The sequence below is a fragment of the Argiope bruennichi genome, chromosome 1 (genome assembly GCF_947563725.1).
Source record: "Argiope bruennichi chromosome 1, qqArgBrue1.1, whole genome shotgun sequence".
In the NCBI taxonomy this organism is placed as follows: domain Eukaryota; kingdom Metazoa; phylum Arthropoda; class Arachnida; order Araneae; family Araneidae; genus Argiope; species Argiope bruennichi.
This window is the reverse complement of record NC_079151.1, coordinates 73,744,753-73,765,773: the sequence shown is the minus strand read 5'-3', so window position 1 is coordinate 73,765,773 and position 21,021 is coordinate 73,744,753. Positions and strand designations below refer to the sequence as shown.

Genomic DNA, 21,021 nt, shown 5'->3' with positions numbered 1-21,021 from the left:
TGTACGCCATTTTGAAAAGCCATTTTATTATGTATTGAATGGAGATACATTGCTTAAAAAGGAATAAATTTTATTGTTTGCTAAGGAAATAAAGTCGGCAAATACTTGTTGAATACATTAATGTATTCAGGAAATTTCGATCTAATCTTGTAATTTGTGAAAATCAACGTCACAAAGCGGAAAGAAACCGAATGAAAACCGGTGGCAAATGAAGAGTCACTTGAATAGAATTGATTTTGTCTAGGTTTGTAATTAATGTTTTTGTACTCCGTATGTGCTTTCATCAAAATCAGTTCGCGAAATAACTGACATTTATAAGTTCTTAAAGGAATATGAACTAAGTAATACTTTGTATTTTTATCGAGTTGCTAATCGTAATTTAAATTTTCTGTTGTATGACGCTCAGTGACATGCTTGAGACAAAAATGTTATACAGTGTTAATGTTCTACAGTGAATACTTTTAAAAATGTTATACAAATAATTTATAAATATATTTATTACCATTTATGGTTTAGTTTCTTATGGCAAACTTGCTTTTTTTTAAGCTGAGAGGAAATTTATTTAAATCTACACAACAATTGAAATACTCTTCGGAAGATGCCTAATAAATTCATAATTGAAAAAGAAATTAAAAATTATTTTTATGAAATGCGTAATAAATCTATCATTGAAATGCTATAAAATATTTATATGACATTTGTAATTTCATTATTATATTTCAAATCTGCAAAATTTTTAATATCTAGTTGACAGTAGAATTCAACAGTAATTTTTAAATTATTCTTAAAAGATAAAAAAAAAAAGTACATCAGTGAAGGATGTAATCGCATTCCCTTAAATAATTGTGAGCACATACTCACACACAGAAAAAGATATAAATAAAAAAACTTGTATACCGTTATGCATTTTTGTTTTACTGTGTGTTATATCCATTCAGATAAAATTTTTGTGTTCTGTGTACATTTTCATGACCGTTTTAACGAATATAATCTTCAAAAATGTAAATCTGATTGAATATCAGTTTGATTGATGATCAGTTATTTAATCATAAGTTGAACATCCATATTAATAATATATATATATTATTTTCATTTATTCATATATTGCTTCATAATATAATATTTGCATTTTTTAAAGGTAACAATTTTATTGCGAATTAACCAATTGCTGAAACTATGCTTATTTTTGGCTGAAATTTAGTACTAACACGATAGAAAGAAGAAAAAGAAATGGGAATTTTTGGGTTTTTTTAAAAACTTTTTGATTCTTAAATTATGATTTTTTGGAAAATTTCATGAATTATGAATAGTTTATAGATTTAAATTGTTTGAACTTGAGAATTATTTAACTTTGTCCGTTGAAACTTGTGTTATTTTGTATTTTAGTTTTCCTAGATGTTTTATGGAAAATATTAGGTTATTTAATATTTTTTTTAAAAAAAAACCCACTTCAGTACATTATTATATATTTAAACCTCTTTCAACAATATTTATGTCAAATTTCATGATAGTATGTGATATTGGTATCATAAGAAGAAAAGAAATAAAACATATGGGCATTTGTATAATTACTCTCTCGCTATATATATATACAGAGAGAGAGGGAGAAGGGGCTAAAAACTACATTGATATGAGTGATTTACCTTTAATGAAATGCAAACGTAGTAAAGATAGTTCTGAATTTATCAAAATAGAAGTTAGTTTTTATTATTTGAATACTACTTATGTACCTCATTGTATAAACCAAAAGATTAGATGTGATAGCAAACACTGTACAAGAACTTATGGAACATTTTAAATTGTGGAAACTCTTCTGTTGCTGGAGGACATTTTTGGGCTCAAGTTGTAACAGTAAAGAGACATGCTGAGTGAGACTCATTGTTTCTGTGTTTTTTAACCTTTAAAAACCTTTTATTTTGCCAATATTATTTGTATCAGTATAATGTATTAAACAGGAATATGCTACTTTTTATATTTAAATTATGTTTTAAAACACTTTTTTAAAAATTAATGTGAACGATAATGTAGCATTTCTGCTTTTAAAAAATCAGTTTCCAAAAAATTTATGTTTTCTGCAAAAAGAATTATTTTTAAATGTTCACTTGAAATTGATATGTATTTTATAAAACTGCAGAAAAAATGAACAAAATAACAAATTTCATTTCTCAGGTCAATTCCAGTTATTTTAATAATATAAAATCATACAAAATTTTCCAAATTTATTATTTTAAAATGAATTGCCGAAAATTAAAAAGTAGGAATAACTGCTGAAAGGAAAGAATAAAGTGTATGGCATGGGGATAATTTGAATTTTTGCAATCTTACTGTAGATCTTTTGGCATTTAGAAATTTAGTTTAACTTTTTTAATTTATGTGATGTAAAATCCTATTTATAATAATATATTTTATTTCAGAATGTGCCATTCATGGAATTAAAAGCAATTGATGCTCTCTTAAATGAAAAGTAAGTATATGCCTATATATTTTAATTAAAACATTTGTTAAATTACCATGCTTAATTGATTTACTCTGATATCTTAGAATACAGAAAATGAATTGAGGATAAGGTAGTTTGTTATTGATAAAATATGGGTTTTGAGAATTTTGAGCAGCACATCTGTGAACATTTGTAATATTTATAAATGAGAAAGATTTAATGTTGCATAAAATTTAATTAAACAGGATTTTTTTAAGGTATTGCCATGTATGTGTAGCCAATCACTTGTTTACAATAATTTATATTTCCTTTTTTTGGTGTATCTGTATATCATTAGATGTTATCAATAAGGATAATCATGTTATACATATTTATCACCAAATTTTCCTTTATTCTGATATTTACTTACTATATAATTTAATTAATAAGTTTTGAAACAATTTAATCCTTCTAACAATTTCAGCTAATCTTATGGCATTATCTACTCAATATAAATGTCTATCCTAGATATAAATTTTAAGTTAAGGTAATAAATTGTTGCGTACATAAAGAGGTACATAACCAAGATATATATATGTTGTTTTCCCATATAAGAAGGTTGATATATTTTGATAACTTTCATCAATAGAGAACTGATATTTGAAGGATTTTTTTATGAGTTCTAAACTAATAATAATAATTTTTAAAAAAATTCTTTTCTAATGTCAAAATTTTTAAATTATAGAAATAATTATTTTTTTTTACGTAATTGAATCAAAAAGGTTATTTTTCTTTTATAAGGAGTTTAATAATATTTGAAGTTAAGGAACTGAGCTTGCAAAGAGAAAAAAGTAACAGAAATTAATTAAATATTAGTGACTTGAAATTATGTATAATTGCTTTTTTTTTTTTTTTTTTTTGTTATGGTAAATTGTATTTTAACTATATTCATTACTCTTCAATCTGATTTAATTAGACTTTAAAGTGAGAACATCTTTCAACATTTTATTTATTTATTTATATTTGTGATAACAGCTTGTTTCTAGATTTATGCAACAATCATAAAAAAATTGTTCTCATATTTTATCCAGTATTTCATTTAGAAAATTATCAATAAAAATACTCATAAATTACTATATATCAGATTAAATCATAGCAAATGCGATAAATTTTTAAAGTAGTGTGTAATTAAAATTTTGAATTCAGCTATTTTGATTATATTAAACTAGATCATGACATGCTTATTTTAAATGAAGAAACATTACCTGTTCAATATATGGAAGACTTTTGTACATGATTGAGTTAATTGCTGTAGATTAGGCAATATGATATTTGATATTTTTTCTCCACAAGTTGTTTTGAATTTCATCTTGCATTCATTTTTTAGAATTTGTGTAATGCCTGGAGTGATTTCAATATCCTTTATTACTATTTTTTTAAAAATTGTAATCCCTGTGATATTCTATATCATCTGCTTAACTACACGGACGTGAAAAATATAAGAATAATTTTTCATTTTAATATTTTTATCAACACAGATTTGAATTTTATTTTATACAATTTAATTTTTCTGACCGTATTGGTTATGTTGAATATATATTTTCAATTTTGAAAATATTTGATTGATTAGAACAGAGCTGTCGTTTTGAGGCACAAGATAGGAATAATATTAGATCTACGTCTTTTTATATATTTGTTTTGACACCATTAAAAAATTCGAAAGTTGCAAACAGCTTCTTACTTAAATCCGAAAAAAAGTGGAACTATTCTCAAAGTGGTACATGGATTGCGGAACTTATTGGACTGGAACTGGAACTTTGGGACCTATTACTGAAAGGTAATAGTTTGGTGCATAATTTTTTTATACAGATATAATTTTTTTATACTTATATTCAGTGTGAAATTATGCATAGTTTTATATGACATTATTTTATTTAACATTTGAATACTTATGTGACAAAATATAAATAATAGAATAGAAATGTATAAATAATGCTATTAATTTGGTATCAGAAAAATATACTACTTAGACATTTCAGTTAATGTGTTTGGACATTTAATATATATTGTTGAAAAAATTTTTATGTTTCTGTAGATGTGTTAATATTGAAAAGTTGTGTTTGTTGCTCAGCTACTTAAAGTTTATTTATATACAAGGATTGTCCAGAAAGTAAAAAATTTTTGGCATAGCTAAATAAAAATGAAAGTTATCAATATCACACTTTTATTTACTAAGTAATTACTTTACTCTAATTTCATTGTTCTTGCCATTGATGTTAAGGCATTTATTGTAATCTGGGACCAATTTTTCAATTGTGATGTTATACCTTTTTGTTGCCAAGGATTTAAGTGCAGATATCACGTCATGTTTAAGATCTTCATCATTTGTGAACTGTTTCTGCCTAAATATTTCATTAGTCTTTGGAATAAGTAGAAATCATTTGAGGCCAAGTCTGAACTGTAAGAAGTATATCCCAAAATTTCTCACTTTAGAAGTTGAACAGGGTTGTCATGTCATCAGAAAAACCAGAAAAGTGCAGGGAATTTAAAAGTCATCTAAGAAAAAGGACACTTTAAAATTCTGATAAAAATCAGGAAAGTGCACGGAATTTTAAGTTTCTTAGTTCTTTTTTCCCCATCTATAAAATGCTGATCTCTAAACTTTGCGAGAATAAAAGATTGTAGCCATAATTCCAAAAATGAAATATTAATCATCGTAGGAGATGCGGCTCCTATGATGTGGTACGTGTCGTTATCTGCAGTCGACAATGACTTCTTTACAGATAGATGTGGTTTGGTCTTAAATTTTATGGGTATCAGAACTTGTTGTCTCATTTGTTCTTTAATGTATTTAATGACATGTTGGAAATATTTTCACATGTTCACTAATAGAGAAATAGCCAGAAAATATATATGAGGTTGTTCAAAAATGTCATATATTATTTGTTATGGATTGGCTCCATTTTTCCAACAATTGCTTTAAAAATCTTTAAACAAAAAAAAAATGTAATATGCTTTGATGAAGCCTTGAACAGGGCTTCACAAAAATGCCAAATGAATTTCATTATATGATATTAATATGAATTAAGTAATGCTCTCCACAAAATATTGGAATTCAGTTTTTTTAATGAATACTATTGTTTAAGAACAGTTTGAAAATTTTAAAGAAATTATATTAAGTTCAAACATAAAGTCACTTTTACAATTTAATATGGATTAATCAAATATAAATTGAAAATTATAAAAACATGTTAAAGAAGATCTTTCATGCAAAAATGACTAAAATTTTAGATTTTGTTACTTATGGATTACATATAGTCCATGGAGAATTTCAGTATGGACATAAATCTATTGGATAGAATGCAGATGCTACTCTAAGAGCAGTATATAAATATATATAGAAGCTACAGATTCTGAATTTTCGTTAGTTTTGTTTTAAGTAAAGATACAATTTTCAAACTTTACATGGATCTGCCGCAAGAGATATTATAAATGCTTGTCAAGATAAATTGATTATGTCTGATATTAACTTCTTCCTTTACATTGCTAATATTATTCAATGAAAAGATTAAGATAAGATTCTGAGATTCTAAAAAGATTACTATTTGAAATAGCAGTGCTTTTTTTATATGAAATCTTTTCATTCTTGTTAAGCTGTTAATGAAAAAATATTTTCAGAAGTAGCACAATCGAAGAAACAAAAACATTAGACATCTTGTAGAGTTTATTACAGATAGAGTTTGATGTTCCTAAAAGTCTTAGATTGAGAGAAATAAAAATATTGATATTGTATATTACACGTTATTTGATTACTAGTGGAGCTCTTTTAGCAGAGTGTTTGATATTTGAGAAGAAAACTGTAGAAGAAATATTTGAATGCATGTGCAAAAATTTCATTGTGTTAAAAATTACATTTTGTTTAAATCCACATTTACCGAAGAATAATGCATTATGTGCAAAACAAATAGTTGATTTGTATCAACTTATTTGTTTAGAATGTACAAATATCCAATTTGAATTTTTTTTGAAAAAAATTGAGAAGTGAATACAAAAAACAGTTTGATTAATTAAGTGAAAAAAATTCATTTAGGTGATTTCTATTCCAATATTTTTAACTCAAAAGGATTTCTTAATTTTAGAGAAAGTTGGAAGAATTATTCTTATGTTGTCGCATGGCAATGTAGCCGTGGAGAGTTGATTTAGTATCAACAAGGATATGCTAGTTGAAAATTTGAAAAAAAATTTGTTAATTGGCCTAAGAACTGTGTGTGATGTCTTAAAATTTTATGGAGGTGTTTTAAGTGTTCTGATTGCAAGATACTATAAAGCTTTAAAAATACAGAAAAAAAGTTCAAGGAAAAGAATAAGAAGTTCAGGGAAAGGAAGAAGAGTTCTACAAATATAAATCAATGAAATTGTTGTAAAAGTGGGGGGATATTAAAGTGATGACTGAAATAAATCTATAGAAATTGATGTTCACATATATGAATTAGTAAAAATAAAATAATCTAGTTGTGTAATTTTTCGTGTTAAATAATCATTAAATGATTTGTATCATGATAGTAAAAATTTTATTTTGTATTTTATTTCACCTGAGTTTTTAATTTTGTGTGAATTACAATTTAAAAGCTTGAGATTATCTATATATCTCCCTCAATTTGTAAATTTTGTCTTGCTAAATTCTAGAAAATAAGTAGAATTTTTTTTTCTATATGTAATATATCTTCTTTTTATATGCTGTTATTTAGAATCTTAAATTATTGCTTCTTTTCCTTGCTTTTTCTTATTCTTTCCTCTTATTGCTTTTTCTTATATTTGCTTTTTCTTTCCTCTTATTACATATATTTACAGGGAAAAACACATGGCATTTTCCCCCCCAGATTTGTGTTTCAATCCTGCTGTGTTCTTGTTGATGTTTGATATATTGCAGTGAATAATAACCACTTTCATTGACAACATTCCATATCTCTTGTTTTGGACGCCATACTGAAGTTTTTACAGAGTTTTACAATAGGCCTCTTAGTGTATTGCAATTTTATTTCAATTAATCCTTTAAAAAAAAACTGTCACTTTTCTGGTGTCGAGGTTTGATTTTTCTTTTGGTTTTGAGGGTAAGTTTATATGATGTCCCTCCATGGATTGACCTTTGTTTTCTGGAATTTTGTAAGAAACCTAAGTTTAATTTTCTATTACAATAGGTTTGACAAATTTATCATCATCATTTTAATATTGAGTTAAAAATGTGAGGGCTACTTCCATCTGTATTGACTTGCAGACATCATAAGTACCCACAAAGCACATGTTTTTTTTATAGCCATGGTGCTTTGTTGCTGTTTCACATAGGAGTATTTTTAAAATTTGTAATTCATGTAATGTTCTTAAAGTGAAATGCTGTTTTTCCTGAATTTTGCCTTCAGTTGTACTTTCAACTCATCCATCATGAATTGTGACCTTCCGCTCTTAGTAGCTGTGCATACTAATTCTTAATTAAATATTAAACTCTATTTTTTAATGAAAATCTAATTCACTGCACTATCACCATAACCATCCTTTATTTGCCTATAAATTTTGATACGCTGAACAGTTTTTGCTTTCACAAAATGAGTGCTCATTTTGGAAGATTACAGAAGACAGATACATGAGCATTCTGCAACAAAATTCTGCTTGTGTAGTGTGCAACAAAAACACTGGGTGAAGTGTACAAAGGTTCTTTATTTTCTAAACGACCTTTGTATTTTGTGAAGATATTTTGCTTCAGTTTTGAAAATGTTATATCATATTTTATTCTTTTTATTCTACATATGTATATCTCTAGCCTTTTGATCAGAATTTAAACCTCAATTCTGTGAAAGACTATGGTGTATATGGATTCCTCATTATAATCAGTTATTGTTCAAATGTTGTAAACTAGTGTTGGTTTGGAAGATTGTAGATATCATTGAGCTGTTGCCTTCGATATGTAGCAACAATCTAAAATATTTCAATGTATTTTCAAAAATATATAGTTTGGAACTGTGTGTATGTGTGGACAGGATTGCGATTAACTTTTAAATATTGTTGTTAACAATTTTGCTTTAATTGTATTATTTTATCCTATATTCATCATTTTGAAATTTTCTTATGGTTATTTCGTCTGATATAATAAAAACATGAAAAACTCAATACTGCATAGAAGTTCTGAATTGAAAAGTTATTTTAAATTTCTTTTTTATTTAGCTTTTTTAAATCGGATCAGCAATTACTTCAGTATTGAAAAATAATAATAAAAATAAGAGCACATTGAATTCTGTTTACTTGTTAATGTTTAAATTAATTCTAAGCATAAATTTCCATGAAATTCTTTAAAATTATATTTTAATAAAAGAGATAAAGAAGTGTAATGTAAAATTTCATATCTGTAAGTAGCTTTCGAAAAATAATAAATATAAAAACAGTGCATATTTATTAAAATTTTTTTGGATAAACATTAAAATATATTTAAATATAGTAATATATAATGACTGTAAAATTTTCTGAGATGTTTCATTTTATTCTATTAATATTTTAATTATTGTTTTTATCAATTTAACATCATATTACATTAAACAATATACACAATATATTACATTAAAGTAGTAAAGTTATTTCATTCAGATTTTTATTACGCTAGTCTGATAGTGTAATGAGGAGAACTTATGGTTATGCTTAATTTCCGCCAAAGACATTTCTTTAAGGGTATAAAATATTTTGGTTAAATATTCTTTGATTGGTTAAAATATTTTCAACATATGTTGGAAACAAATCATATCCTTGTAAAACACCGAATATGTCTTGCTAACTTAATTTTGTGTGCTTCTTGCAAAATTAAAAAGAATGTAATAATACAACTTAGAATTATGTACTGTCAGATGATATTCCAAATTATGATTGTCATATAACTGTAGTGTCACAATTCCAGTTTAAATTTATCTTTATTTACTATTTTTATATCGCAATGATTTTCTTTTGGAAAGTATCAAGGCATTGTAATTTGTTATGCATTTTTTTTACTTTCACATGATATACTTTGGTTAAAAATGAAGATTCTAGAAAATCTTTTACTGAAATTATAAACGTTGTCATAATTGGCATTCAGTATGATCAACAAGGATTTGAGGTTAGAATATAAATATGCACGTCTACCCCCCCCCCCTCACACACACACATACAAGATGTAAATGAACACTTAATTGCAAATAGGGAGAAATAAATATTTTCTACATTTGTCTTTATTCTGTACTGTTTTGGATTTCAAACTTTGCACCTTGAGATTTCAAGGTGCAAGTGCAAGTTTTTGAGAGGGTAAAAGATTTAACTCTAATAAATTTGTTGTAGATAAAACATTAAATTTTAGGAGTTGCCACTAGTTATTATTCTTTAAAAATGAAATAAGTAATGTGACGTAATCCTTATTAAAAGCATAGAAACAAAGTGCACAGTTTTTTTCTAAATAAATTGTGATATTGAGAAAATTTTAATAAAATTCAGCTTTATGATTTATAAAGACATATCATTTATGTATGATATTATTTTTTTAATATTAACTTTAATTCTCTTTTGGCCCTTTTCCAAGTCAATGTTGGAAAATCATTTGGCGCACTCAGCTAATAATTGATCAGGAGAGGAAAAGTATTTCACTTTAAATCTGCAAAAAAAAAAAAAAAAAAAACAGTTAATTGATAATTCTTAAAAAATTGTATCTTCATGGTTCTTATCTTAAATTTGGGGGTTTTGAAAGAGATTAGAGTGCTTGAAAATGCAATTTTAGTTTTAATTTGTAAATTTTTTAATTTTTTCTTTGTTACTTGGTCAGAATTCAGTAAATTACATTATGCATTGAAATGGAATTTCAGTAGAAACAGTTTTTTTTTTTTATTTTTATTTCCTCATACATTGAATTTTTTTCTTCTGGGTATCAGAAATATTTCTAAGGGAAAATTGAGCAATAAAAGTGGTATCTTGACTGCTCTAATTTTAAATCTGGAGAAATTGTACCACTTATAACTTCAAAAAATTTGGAAGGGATTTAAAAAAATTAGAATGTTTGAAGTTTGAATTCTTAATTTTTTAAATTAGTTTTCTTTTAATTTGTAACTTTTTGGGGGGTGCATTTTTTTCTTCAGAATTCTGTAAATTTCATAATATATATATATTAAAACAATAACTTTAAATCTGGAAATTTAAGCTTTAATGGCATGTTGAATCTCCATTACACTCATCTGTGCATAAAATTTAAAGACAAATGATTCATCTGCCACTTTTAAACACTTTTATAAATAATGGATGAAAGTTTTTACAAGAAACTAAAGGTCCTATTTATGTAAAATAATAAAAAGGAAATAATGAAGCTGATAGAAAAAAAAAGAGCTTTATAATATTATAAGTTTAATTTCCATTTGAAAAAACAGGATTTTTTGGGATTACAGTGAAACATTTTATTAATTTTGTTGTACATGAAATACATATATATTGACATTGTGTAATAGATTATGGTTCTTTCTAATCATAAATATAATGTGGAGTAATCAAACTAATTTGTAATTTTATTGAATGCAGTTAAAATGTAACAAAAAAAAATGTTTCAGAAATTTTTATAAATTTTTTTATATTCTCAGTATTAACTTCCAAAAATATAATTTTTGGGCTCTACAATTTTTATTAAACACTTATATAATTTGGGAATTATTAACATGTTAAATATTTATATTATTACAAACAGCTTTCTGTATGGAAAAAGTTTATATTCAATGTATAATTTTTGCCATCCATTTTCATTTCTATCTCTCATTGAATTTTTATGCAATGAAGTACAACATCACTTTTGTATAAAATCTTTTCTATTATTTTTATTTAATTGTTAATATGATATGTCCTTGTCATAAATTATTAAGAAATTTTGTGGGAAAAGATCAAGTAATTAATAGGTAAAATCTCTTTATAGATAGTGAGATTTGTCTTGAACAAATAAATGCACAGCATTAAAAAAGTTTTATTTAAAAATAAAAAAAATATTTTAATGTTTTCCATCACAGCATCAAAATATATTATTGAGCAAAAATTAACACTGTCGTAAAATCAAAAGGAAAAGCAACTTTTCAATTATACCTTTTTATTTAAATGGATGCATTTTTTTTAGTTTTAAGAATTGTATTAAAAATTAAATTTTTGACACATTACAATAAAAATTGTTATAAATTAAATTTATTCTATCGTCATGGTGTTGCTCTATCATCAATTACAAAGCATTTTTGTCAAATCTTATGATGGTAGTCATTCTGTCTGACTTTAGTTCTTAGCTTTGTAAGACTGCCTATAATGAGCATTAGTGTCAATGTTTTCAGTAATGATGCACCCATCAAATTAACTGGTAATTTAGTTTTAAAAAAGTAGAAAAAGATCGGATTTTTTTAATTGTTTATATTATATAAATTGGCTTAATTTTTTTGGTGAAGATAGTTTGCATTATTAATTGAAATTGTTTTCAAACCAAAAAGACCCTTTGTTTTAAAATGGAAGGCTTTGTGAATTATGAAAAATAAATATTAAATTTATAAAAAAAATACATGTTTAAAGTAATTAAAAATTATTTCCAATAAAAACTGCATTATTAAGCAATAGTAGATGTCTTACGTTTAGAAAATATGCAGCTTGATCTGTGCTTGCATGTACAAAGTTTTTTTCTTTTCTTTACTTAGGTGTGTAAAAATTGCTTCATTTTTAGAACTGTTTCTTCCTACACACCCCAAAAAAGTAAACATTAGACACTAACAAAGTTAAATGTTAAATTATTAAATGCTCTGCAAAATCAAGGTACTAAAGCAAATGCTTAAGTTGTAATAAAAGCTTTAAGTCTTTAGAAAAGTCTATATAATGAACCTTATATTTCCTATTCTTGAATGTTTTTATTTACATATTGACAAATAAGGAACATCTAAAAAAGTTTCTCATTAGTATACTGAATTAAGATCTGTAAGAAATTTTGTGCAAAAAGATCAAGTAATTAATTGATTTTTGTTAATACCTCTCATTTGTTTGTTGTTAATTCTAGATTTTGTGAAATTATATTATTTTAGGACAGTAATTGAAATTCCTGAAGACTTAAAATTCATTTTTAATCTCTAATTATGCAAAATATAAAATTTTTTATTATATGTTTCAGATTTGCAGTTAATATTTGTAAAAGCATTGTATTTGTTGAGATGAGTACTTGAACAAAAGTTAATAAATTTAGATTTAAAAAATGATTATGATCCCATAGTTCAAACTTGCTCCTCCCTTTTGTCTGAATTTGCAAGAAAAAACAGTTATGGAAATAAATTGCTGATTCTTGTGATTAGATTTCTACAGCAGTGATTAGTTTTTTATAGCAGTTAGTATGCTGTTTTCTGATGATTATACAACGTTGGTAATTTATGTAATTACAATGGTCCTTTGAATTCTTTTTATAAATATATAAAACATAACGCTGATTTTTAGAAAGTGTTTAAAGCTGTAATTGCTTAAAATTTTTGAAAATTCTTTCTTTGAATTGTTAGCATTTTTGTAATAATGTACAAGAGTAATTTTAAAATGTTATTATTCGAAGTTTAGAAATGAAATTCTTAACGTTCATTATATAGGAAACTTAGATCATCACTTTCAGGAAATAGTATTAGTGTTTTAAAATAATTATCATTGTGATTGTAATGTATCTTTGATATGCTCAGTCGAACAATTTATCTGAATATAATGCAATAATTGAGTTAGTTCAGAAATTATCGATCATCACTGAAGAGAAAAAATCTTATTTTAGGGATTTTAGTTTGATAGAAATTTTAATTCTGAAATTCACACATTCATAATTTAACACAAAGACTTGCCTAATTCTGTGAAACATTTTTTTAGTTGCCATTCATAGGAGGAAAAGGCTGCCTTTGAAGTAATTTTTTGAAAATTTTTTATAATTATTATTATTTTATATATATATATATATATATATATATATATATATATATATATATATATATATATATAAGGAGAATCCCCATTTTTTCCCCCAGCAGCACTACAGTGTTCGATTTTTACCAACTTTTTTTTTTACTTGAATATATTTTTCCATTGGTCAATTTTTGGATTAAAATGCTGAATAATTATTCCTATCATCAGTGTTGCCACTCCACCGGGGAAGCCAGAAAAACACAGGGAATTTAAAAATCGTCTATAAAAACTGGGAAAATGCATGGAAATGTGAAAATTGTTTATAAAAAAAATCCCAGAAAATTAAAGGGAATTTTAAATTTCTTTGTTATTATTTTTTTTTCCATCTAAAAAATGCTGATCTCTAAAGATTGCAAGAATAAAAGATCTAAAAATAAAACAATATCATTCATGATTGTGAAACTCGCCCCTTTTCTACTCTCACCTCTTTTTTTTATATATAGATCAGTCCATTCTGCACAGTTGATTTGCTAGACAGTTGTTCTTATTCCACAAGATTCTCTAATTGCAGCTAATGATCACACATTAGACTTCTGTCACTCCATGGAAGAATACATATCTCTGGCGGAATTACATTTACATTAGAAAATTTTTTTAAACAATGAGCTGCTCAAAATCCGTATTTAATACGAATTAAATGGATATAAAAAAAACAATCCTGATTTTGCTGAATGTGTTCAAGAAGTTTCGCAAATCCATTTGTTGTGTACTGCCCGTTTTGTAAGAAGATAATAAGCCTAAGTAATATGGAAAACAGGTACTGGCAATTGTAATACCAAAAGAGAAAAACATAGAAGACTGTGTGCCATTTCAAAAGTCTTATCATTGATTTTAGATAAAAGGAATACAGGAAAAGACTTGTCAAATCCAAAAACGTGAAATTTAATGTTCCAAAATAAACTATAAAAATAAAAATAATAAACTCCAAAATAATAATTTTTAACTTTTCTGCTTTAAATTATTGTTCTTGAATTAAATTTTTAGGGACATTAAAACTTGTTGTGTCATATTCAAGTTTGAATGCATTCAATGATATATAAGAAATATTTTCATTGAAAGTGAAATAGTTGAAAAATGTACATTAGACTGTACAAAAAAATGTTGTATCTTATTTGTTAAGGATTAGCTCCATGAAATTGATGGCTGAAATATCTACAGAAATTCATCCCCAAATACATAAATTGATGAAAATTAATAAATAAAAGTAATCTTGCTTTTTATTGTTTTGTTTTTGTTGAGGGATCATTAAATTATTTGTATCATGATAACAAAAATGTTTTGTTTTATCTCACCCAAGTCTTTAATTTTGTGTAACTTACAATTAAACAACAATAAAGTAATATATCCTCTCCTTTAATATATGAATTTTGTCTTACTAAATTCTAGATAATAAATTTTTTTTTGTATGAATATATAAACCTTTTAATATGCTATTATTTTGAATAATGTTACAATGTTGCTGCCTTTCTATGTTTTTTTCATTCCTCAAAACCGTATTGCATTATACTAGCATGTAGTGCTATTTGCGTATTTCCTCATATCTTGAATATACATACAAGGAAAACGCAGAGAATTTTTTTTTTTTTTCCCCAGATTTGAGTAGCAACCCTGTTTCATCCACTGTTAAATCCATTTTTAATTAAATTTTATTTGGAATTATTTCTGTTCAATAATTTTTTTTGTTTTGTTTTGATTTATTGAATTGTGAATTTTATTTATTTGTTTTTATAGGTTTCGATTATATGGTGGCTCTTGGATGAAATGAATACATTTTTCAACATGGCTTCATATTAATTTATTGTTCTGTATTGGATCATCACAGGGCTTGCTGTTTTTGTTTTACCATTTGTTATCTAAGGTCAAAGGTGCCATGTTTAAAAGTTAGTGCTGCAAATTAAATATGCAAGAACAATTTGTAAGCTAAGTCTATTCAAATAAATTTTTGACTGTACATTCCCTTTCTCAATCTTGAAAATGTTATCTCCACAAATTCAAGACAGTTTTATGAACTTTATATAAATATTGGATCTGATGAAAAAAATATTTAAAAAAATTTTTAAGACTATTCATTTTTAAATGTTGTATATATCTATATAAGTTGTATTGGTAAAATTATTTCTTTTATATCAACTACTCTATTAAAAAATAAGCTGGGTCGTGCATAGGTAAACTGTTTTGCCCTTGTTTGAATGTGTGCTATTGATACTGTTCAAGATTTTGCTATCTGAAAATTAATAACATGCAAAACATGACTGAAAAAAATCATCCTATTGTTAACAACATTCGCCATAGGGCCAAGAAAAGATATGATTCTAAAATTATTTCTAGAGATTGTGATTGTAATAAGTGCTGCAAAAAACGTAGTAACCAGTGTAATTTCAATGAAATACACACTAAACATAATGAACTACCCAATCCATATGATTTAATTAAACCTTGTTATGTGCATCTTAGGAGACTGAATCTGTGGGGTCATGATGGAAATAAACTATCAAATTGTTGTCCTACTCTTTCTGAAATGAACAATAGTAAAGAGTCTGTTGTCAACAAAAAATCTGACAAGTCTGAACATAACAATTCAATGACTAAAAATGAAAATCTGAATTTATCTGAAGAAAATAAGGAATTCATTCAAAAACGAATGGACTTGCTGTTTGAAACATTATGCCAAACTTTCAGTTTAATAAATGCTAAAAAGGCCAAGAAAAGGAAATATAAAGAGGCAAAAAAAGTAGACCGTGTTGTTTCTTTTTCATATAGTGCAGAAAATCAAAGAATGGTGAATGATGCTTCCACAGAATTAATTGATGACTTATATGAAGGAAAAAATCAAAGTACTAAAATATGCAAAATTTCTTATCTTTCAAATTTTAAAAATATTGAAGAAAATTCTGATAAAAAGCAAAATTTCAGTGAAAATATCCAACAGTCATATGAAGGGAATGATAAGGAAATTAAAATTCCATCACATAAAGACTTTAACAATAAGCATGTCAGAGACGCTTTTTCCAATGAAATATATTCAGAGCATGAAAATAAATATTGCAAAATTCGAAAAATTGACCCAAAAAATAACTGCAATGTTCCTCCTCTTGTGAATTCAACAACTAAGATTTTATCTAGATTTTCAGCAGAATCTAAACAAGACAAGATAATTCAAGCTAATGTTTTGCATTTTCCTTTGAAAAATAAATTATACAATGTCTCAAGCCCTAAAACAAAAAGTAATGAAAAATTTGAAAATGTTTTTGATGGAAACAACAAAGTGAATATTGAGATACAAAAAAAGCATGCAGTCCAAAAAAACCTAAAGGGAACAACAAAGAATTATCCAGTTGATAAGGAATTTAATGAAAAGGTGAACCTTAATATTACAAATATTGGAAAAGCTGACATTGTTCTTGTTGATGACAGTGACCCTGAAATTGAAATTCTAGAAGAATGTACAGTTGAAAGAAATTTAAATGAAACAACAAAGAAATATCCAGATGATATTAGTACTCTGATAAGTAAAAAGAATTCTCATAGAAGTAATTATAACAAATGTGTAGAAGATGCTGATGCTATAGGGACTAATGAATACAATATTCCCCCAACTATCATAAAAGATGTATCAAACAGCAATATTTTGCAAATGGAAATTTTGAATAAACAAACAAAATCTTGTTCTCATTCTGCTGATTATTCTATTTCTTTTGCAAAAATTGATAAAATTCCAAATAGAAGCACTGTTTCAGAATTTACTGTAAGTGGTGAACAGGTATTAAATCAAGAAATCAAGGAAATAATACCCTTGATTAAGCCTTGCTATGTTGCTGTTTATAAACTTCCTATTGATAAAAGTATGGAATTTATAGATCCAATAGTAATGAATTCTTTCTGTCATGAAAATGCTTCTTATTCTGTAGTAAAACACGGAAGTAAAAGTTGCATTTTTGAAGCAAAAAAAGTTAGGCACTCAAATCCTACTATTACTTCACCAAAGGTTAATGAAAATGTAAATATAGATGATGATGATGTTTCTGCAATTAATGAAACTATAAATGTTGATGAAATTCCAAATGTTGATAATGTATCTGCAATCAAAGAAACCATAAAAGTTGATGAAATTCCAAATGTAGAAACAGAGGAAGATATTTCTGCAGTTAATGAAACTACAAAAGTATCATATAAAAAAAAACACTTAACTATTTTGCCATGCTCTGTTTATTTGGAAGATATCAGAAAGCGATATGGCTGTAAGAAATGTGAAAAGAGAAGAAGGAAATTGCTATCAAAAAGACAAAAGAAGGAAAGAAAAAGGTGGCTTTTAGAAAGATACGAGTATGTGAGACAATGGCTTTTAAAAATTGAAGAATGCGAAGATTGGAATTGCGAATTAATGGAAAATATGGATGAAAATTTTTGTAGAAATTCTAATGAAGTGTCAGTTTCCCAAGAAAATCGGCAAATTTGCCATACATCTTCAGATATATTGCCTAAGTATCCTTTGGATAATTTTGAAATTGTTGATTGCTCTGTTTCTTTGGAAAGAATAAATTTAAATGAATATTTAATTAAAAATAAGAATGCATTCCATCATCATGATTTAAAAAATCCATCTGAAAATCTTGTTGGATCAGAGCCTAATGTCATAAACATATATGAAATTGATGAAAATTTTGTCTCGGATTCAAGTTTTAACAAGTTAGAAGTGGAAAGTTCTACAAGTGTTGAGAATATTTCAGAAATAAGTGTCATAAAACCAAAAAAAATGGTAGATAATTGTACCACTGAAAAACCTTTGAAAAATAATGAAACTGCAGATAATCATAGCAACATAATTTGCCATTCTGACTATAAATGTGTGCAATGTCGCATGCCAATTTCTAGTGATGATGAACTTTATCATCACCTCTGCTGTGGGAAAAGAAAAAAAGGTTATATCTGCGATTTTTGTGAAAAAATTTTTGTAACTGTACAAGGGCTTCAAAAACATATGAATTATCACTACAAATTTATCAGTTAAATTTCCATTAAAAACATTAATTTCTTTTAACTGTGTGAATAAATTTTTAAAAAATGCATATTTTTTATCTGCATTATTTTCACACTTTATGCATTTTCTATTATATTAGTCTTTTTATTTTAAAATGACTCATTTTTCACATAGAACTACAATAGTGCTTTAAAATATATATATATATATATAAATAAACCTACTATTTAAATATTGTGTGTGTAAATGATAAACAATTTTTTCATTTTCTGCTTTCTGTTATTTATCCACTTATTTATTTGTAATTGTAGTTATTGAAACTTTCAAAATATTTTGATTCAAAGTGAAATCTAGTATGACATTTGAATTCTCCAGCATAAAAAATAATTCTAGAATTACTTCAATAATGCATGCATTAAATTTCCATTAAATTAAAATTAAGGAAAATTCATGCATATCATTTTGAGCAAGATGTCTTAAAATTTGTTGCCAACCAAGAAATATATTTTATGTTAAGCCAATTTGCAGTTTATTGGGATCTTTACCTTCTAAATATTGCCTTTGAATTTCAGTTTGAATGCTTCATTTTATTCTTGTTGTGAACTATGAATGAATATTTTTTTAAAATTCTCTTCTAAATATACTACATTACAGAAGCCGTATACCTTATATCATATATATAATACTAAAAAATCATGTCAAATAAATTTTGCAAAAAAAAAGTTGCATAATTTTCTTAATTTAAGAAATTGAAATGTTCAGTCTTTTTTCCCCTTCATTTGATTTTATTATTACTCTTCATATTTTGACAGAAGGTTACAAGTATAAATATTTGCACTTCCACTTCTTTTAAAAATTAAATTTATTATATTAACATTTGATGTTTTTAGTTTACTATTAATATAATAGATTTTAAAACAGAAAAGTATAATAGGATATTCTAGTATGCTAATATAATAAATTTAAAAAATAACATTACAAAATTAAGTCAGGGAGAAATTAGAAACAAACATGTAAACAAATTAAATAAAACTTTCATTTGGCATGTGGCTCATATTGACAGAGATGGGCATTTCATGAAGCTTGATAGAGATCTGTTTTTCGTGTTTCTTGCATTTTATCATGCTCACGTTCATCACTATGTATATATTTATTAAAATTAAGTATTAGAAATAAAGCAAAAATATGTGTTAAAATTTTGTAATACTTAGTAATTATTTGAAATAAAAATATTCATTTAAATAAATTTAAGAATTTAGCTATTACAAAAATAATTAAATAATATTTAATGCTGCTTTTAAAAAGTTTTCTTGACCTATCTTCACTAATGTCCTTTTAATTATATTTAAAAGGCTAAGGTGAAATTAACTAAAATAAAATAAAATTCCTGTTTTTTTTTTTTTTTTTTTTTTTTTTTTTTTGCAAAAAATTGGCATTTTTTTTAATATACTTTTTTATTGATATTTATTAAAAAAAAAGTAGCATTATAATAAATTTTCTACATATTACTTGCAAATTTCTTCCATTTCCTTAAAGATAAATCAAAACAAGAAATTTCAAAATGGCAATAGTTTAGGAATTCATACATTTTTTAAGTAAAAAAGAAATAATAAGATATTCCTTTGCCCCCCCCCCAAAAAAAAAAGTAGTAACTGCCTTATAAATAAAATATTGGGTGTTTAGATTATAATTCTTAAGCTTTTGTTTTGTAAATTTCATAAATTTCTCTCTTTATTTTTTTAAATTTATTTATCTTTTAAAGTTATTACCATCTTGCATTGTTAAAAAAAAAATGGATTACTACAAAATTTTCTCAATTTGAAAGAAATTTTAAGAAAAATCTATATAAAAATTTCTTTACTTCTAATATTTTTTAAAAAAATGTTTAAACTTCTTCAAACAGAAAGTTAAAATTCATGTCTGTGTTTTAAGAAAAGGATTTGAAACAATTAACAAAAATTTCAGTTTTTTGTAATTGAATGCACTAAATTTATTGAAATATTGCTAGATATATCTGTGACGATAAAGCTCTTGAAATGAAAAAGTCCAATGTTCAAATTGTTTTTATTATAACAGTTATGTAGAATTTTACTGTATTTTATTAATGTGTTGTACAAATAAAATTTGTAAATATTTTCCTGTAAATAAATGCAAGTCATCTCATCTTTTTAATGCTGTTTTTAATTTTTTTCATATCTATACTTTTATTTATTTATTAAGTTAATATTTTAACTTAAATAATTGTTTTTAACGTCATGTCATTTATTCTTATCTGTCAATGTTGTGATAATAAATGTTCATTATTTGTATAAATGTTTAGTAGAGTTTGATGTTAATTGGTCATTATTTGTATTAATGTTTAGTAGAACTTCACTGTTTGTGTAGTTGTATCGTAGAGTTTTTTGAAAATTAAAACCTTTTTATTTGATCTGAGTTGAATTTTTATTTCTTGCAAATGCAAATAGTCTGCATTTCATGTTTGATTGCAAAAGTTTTGAAATTTTGGATATATTCAGTAGTTTCTAAAGACTTTTCTCCTGTGTCAAAGAAGGTTCCCTCCAACCTTGTTCTTTCTAATGGTGCAGTGCTAGTAAGTGATGTTTAGAGTGTAATTCTTATTTGTTTCATTTGA

At 25.4% G+C, this 21,021-nt stretch overlaps 1 protein-coding gene across 2 annotated transcripts in view; it reads left to right on the top strand.

Moving 5' to 3' along the window:
- LOC129988642 (zinc finger protein 37-like) overlaps window positions 1-21,021 on the top strand; it is a 37,642-nt gene continuing 16,621 nt past the window's right edge. The window contains exons 1-3 of one of the 2 annotated variants that reach the window (XM_056096943.1): window positions 1-244; window positions 2,415-2,464; window positions 15,143-19,708. In XM_056096943.1, the coding sequence (XP_055952918.1) occupies window positions 15,651-18,419 (2,769 nt within the window). In that variant the 5' untranslated portion in view covers window positions 1-244; window positions 2,415-2,464; window positions 15,143-15,650 and the 3' untranslated portion in view covers window positions 18,420-19,708. Of the gene's footprint in view, window positions 245-2,414; window positions 2,465-15,142; window positions 19,709-21,021 lie in introns of those variants that run through there. The other variant, XM_056097009.1, reaches the window with a different exon arrangement.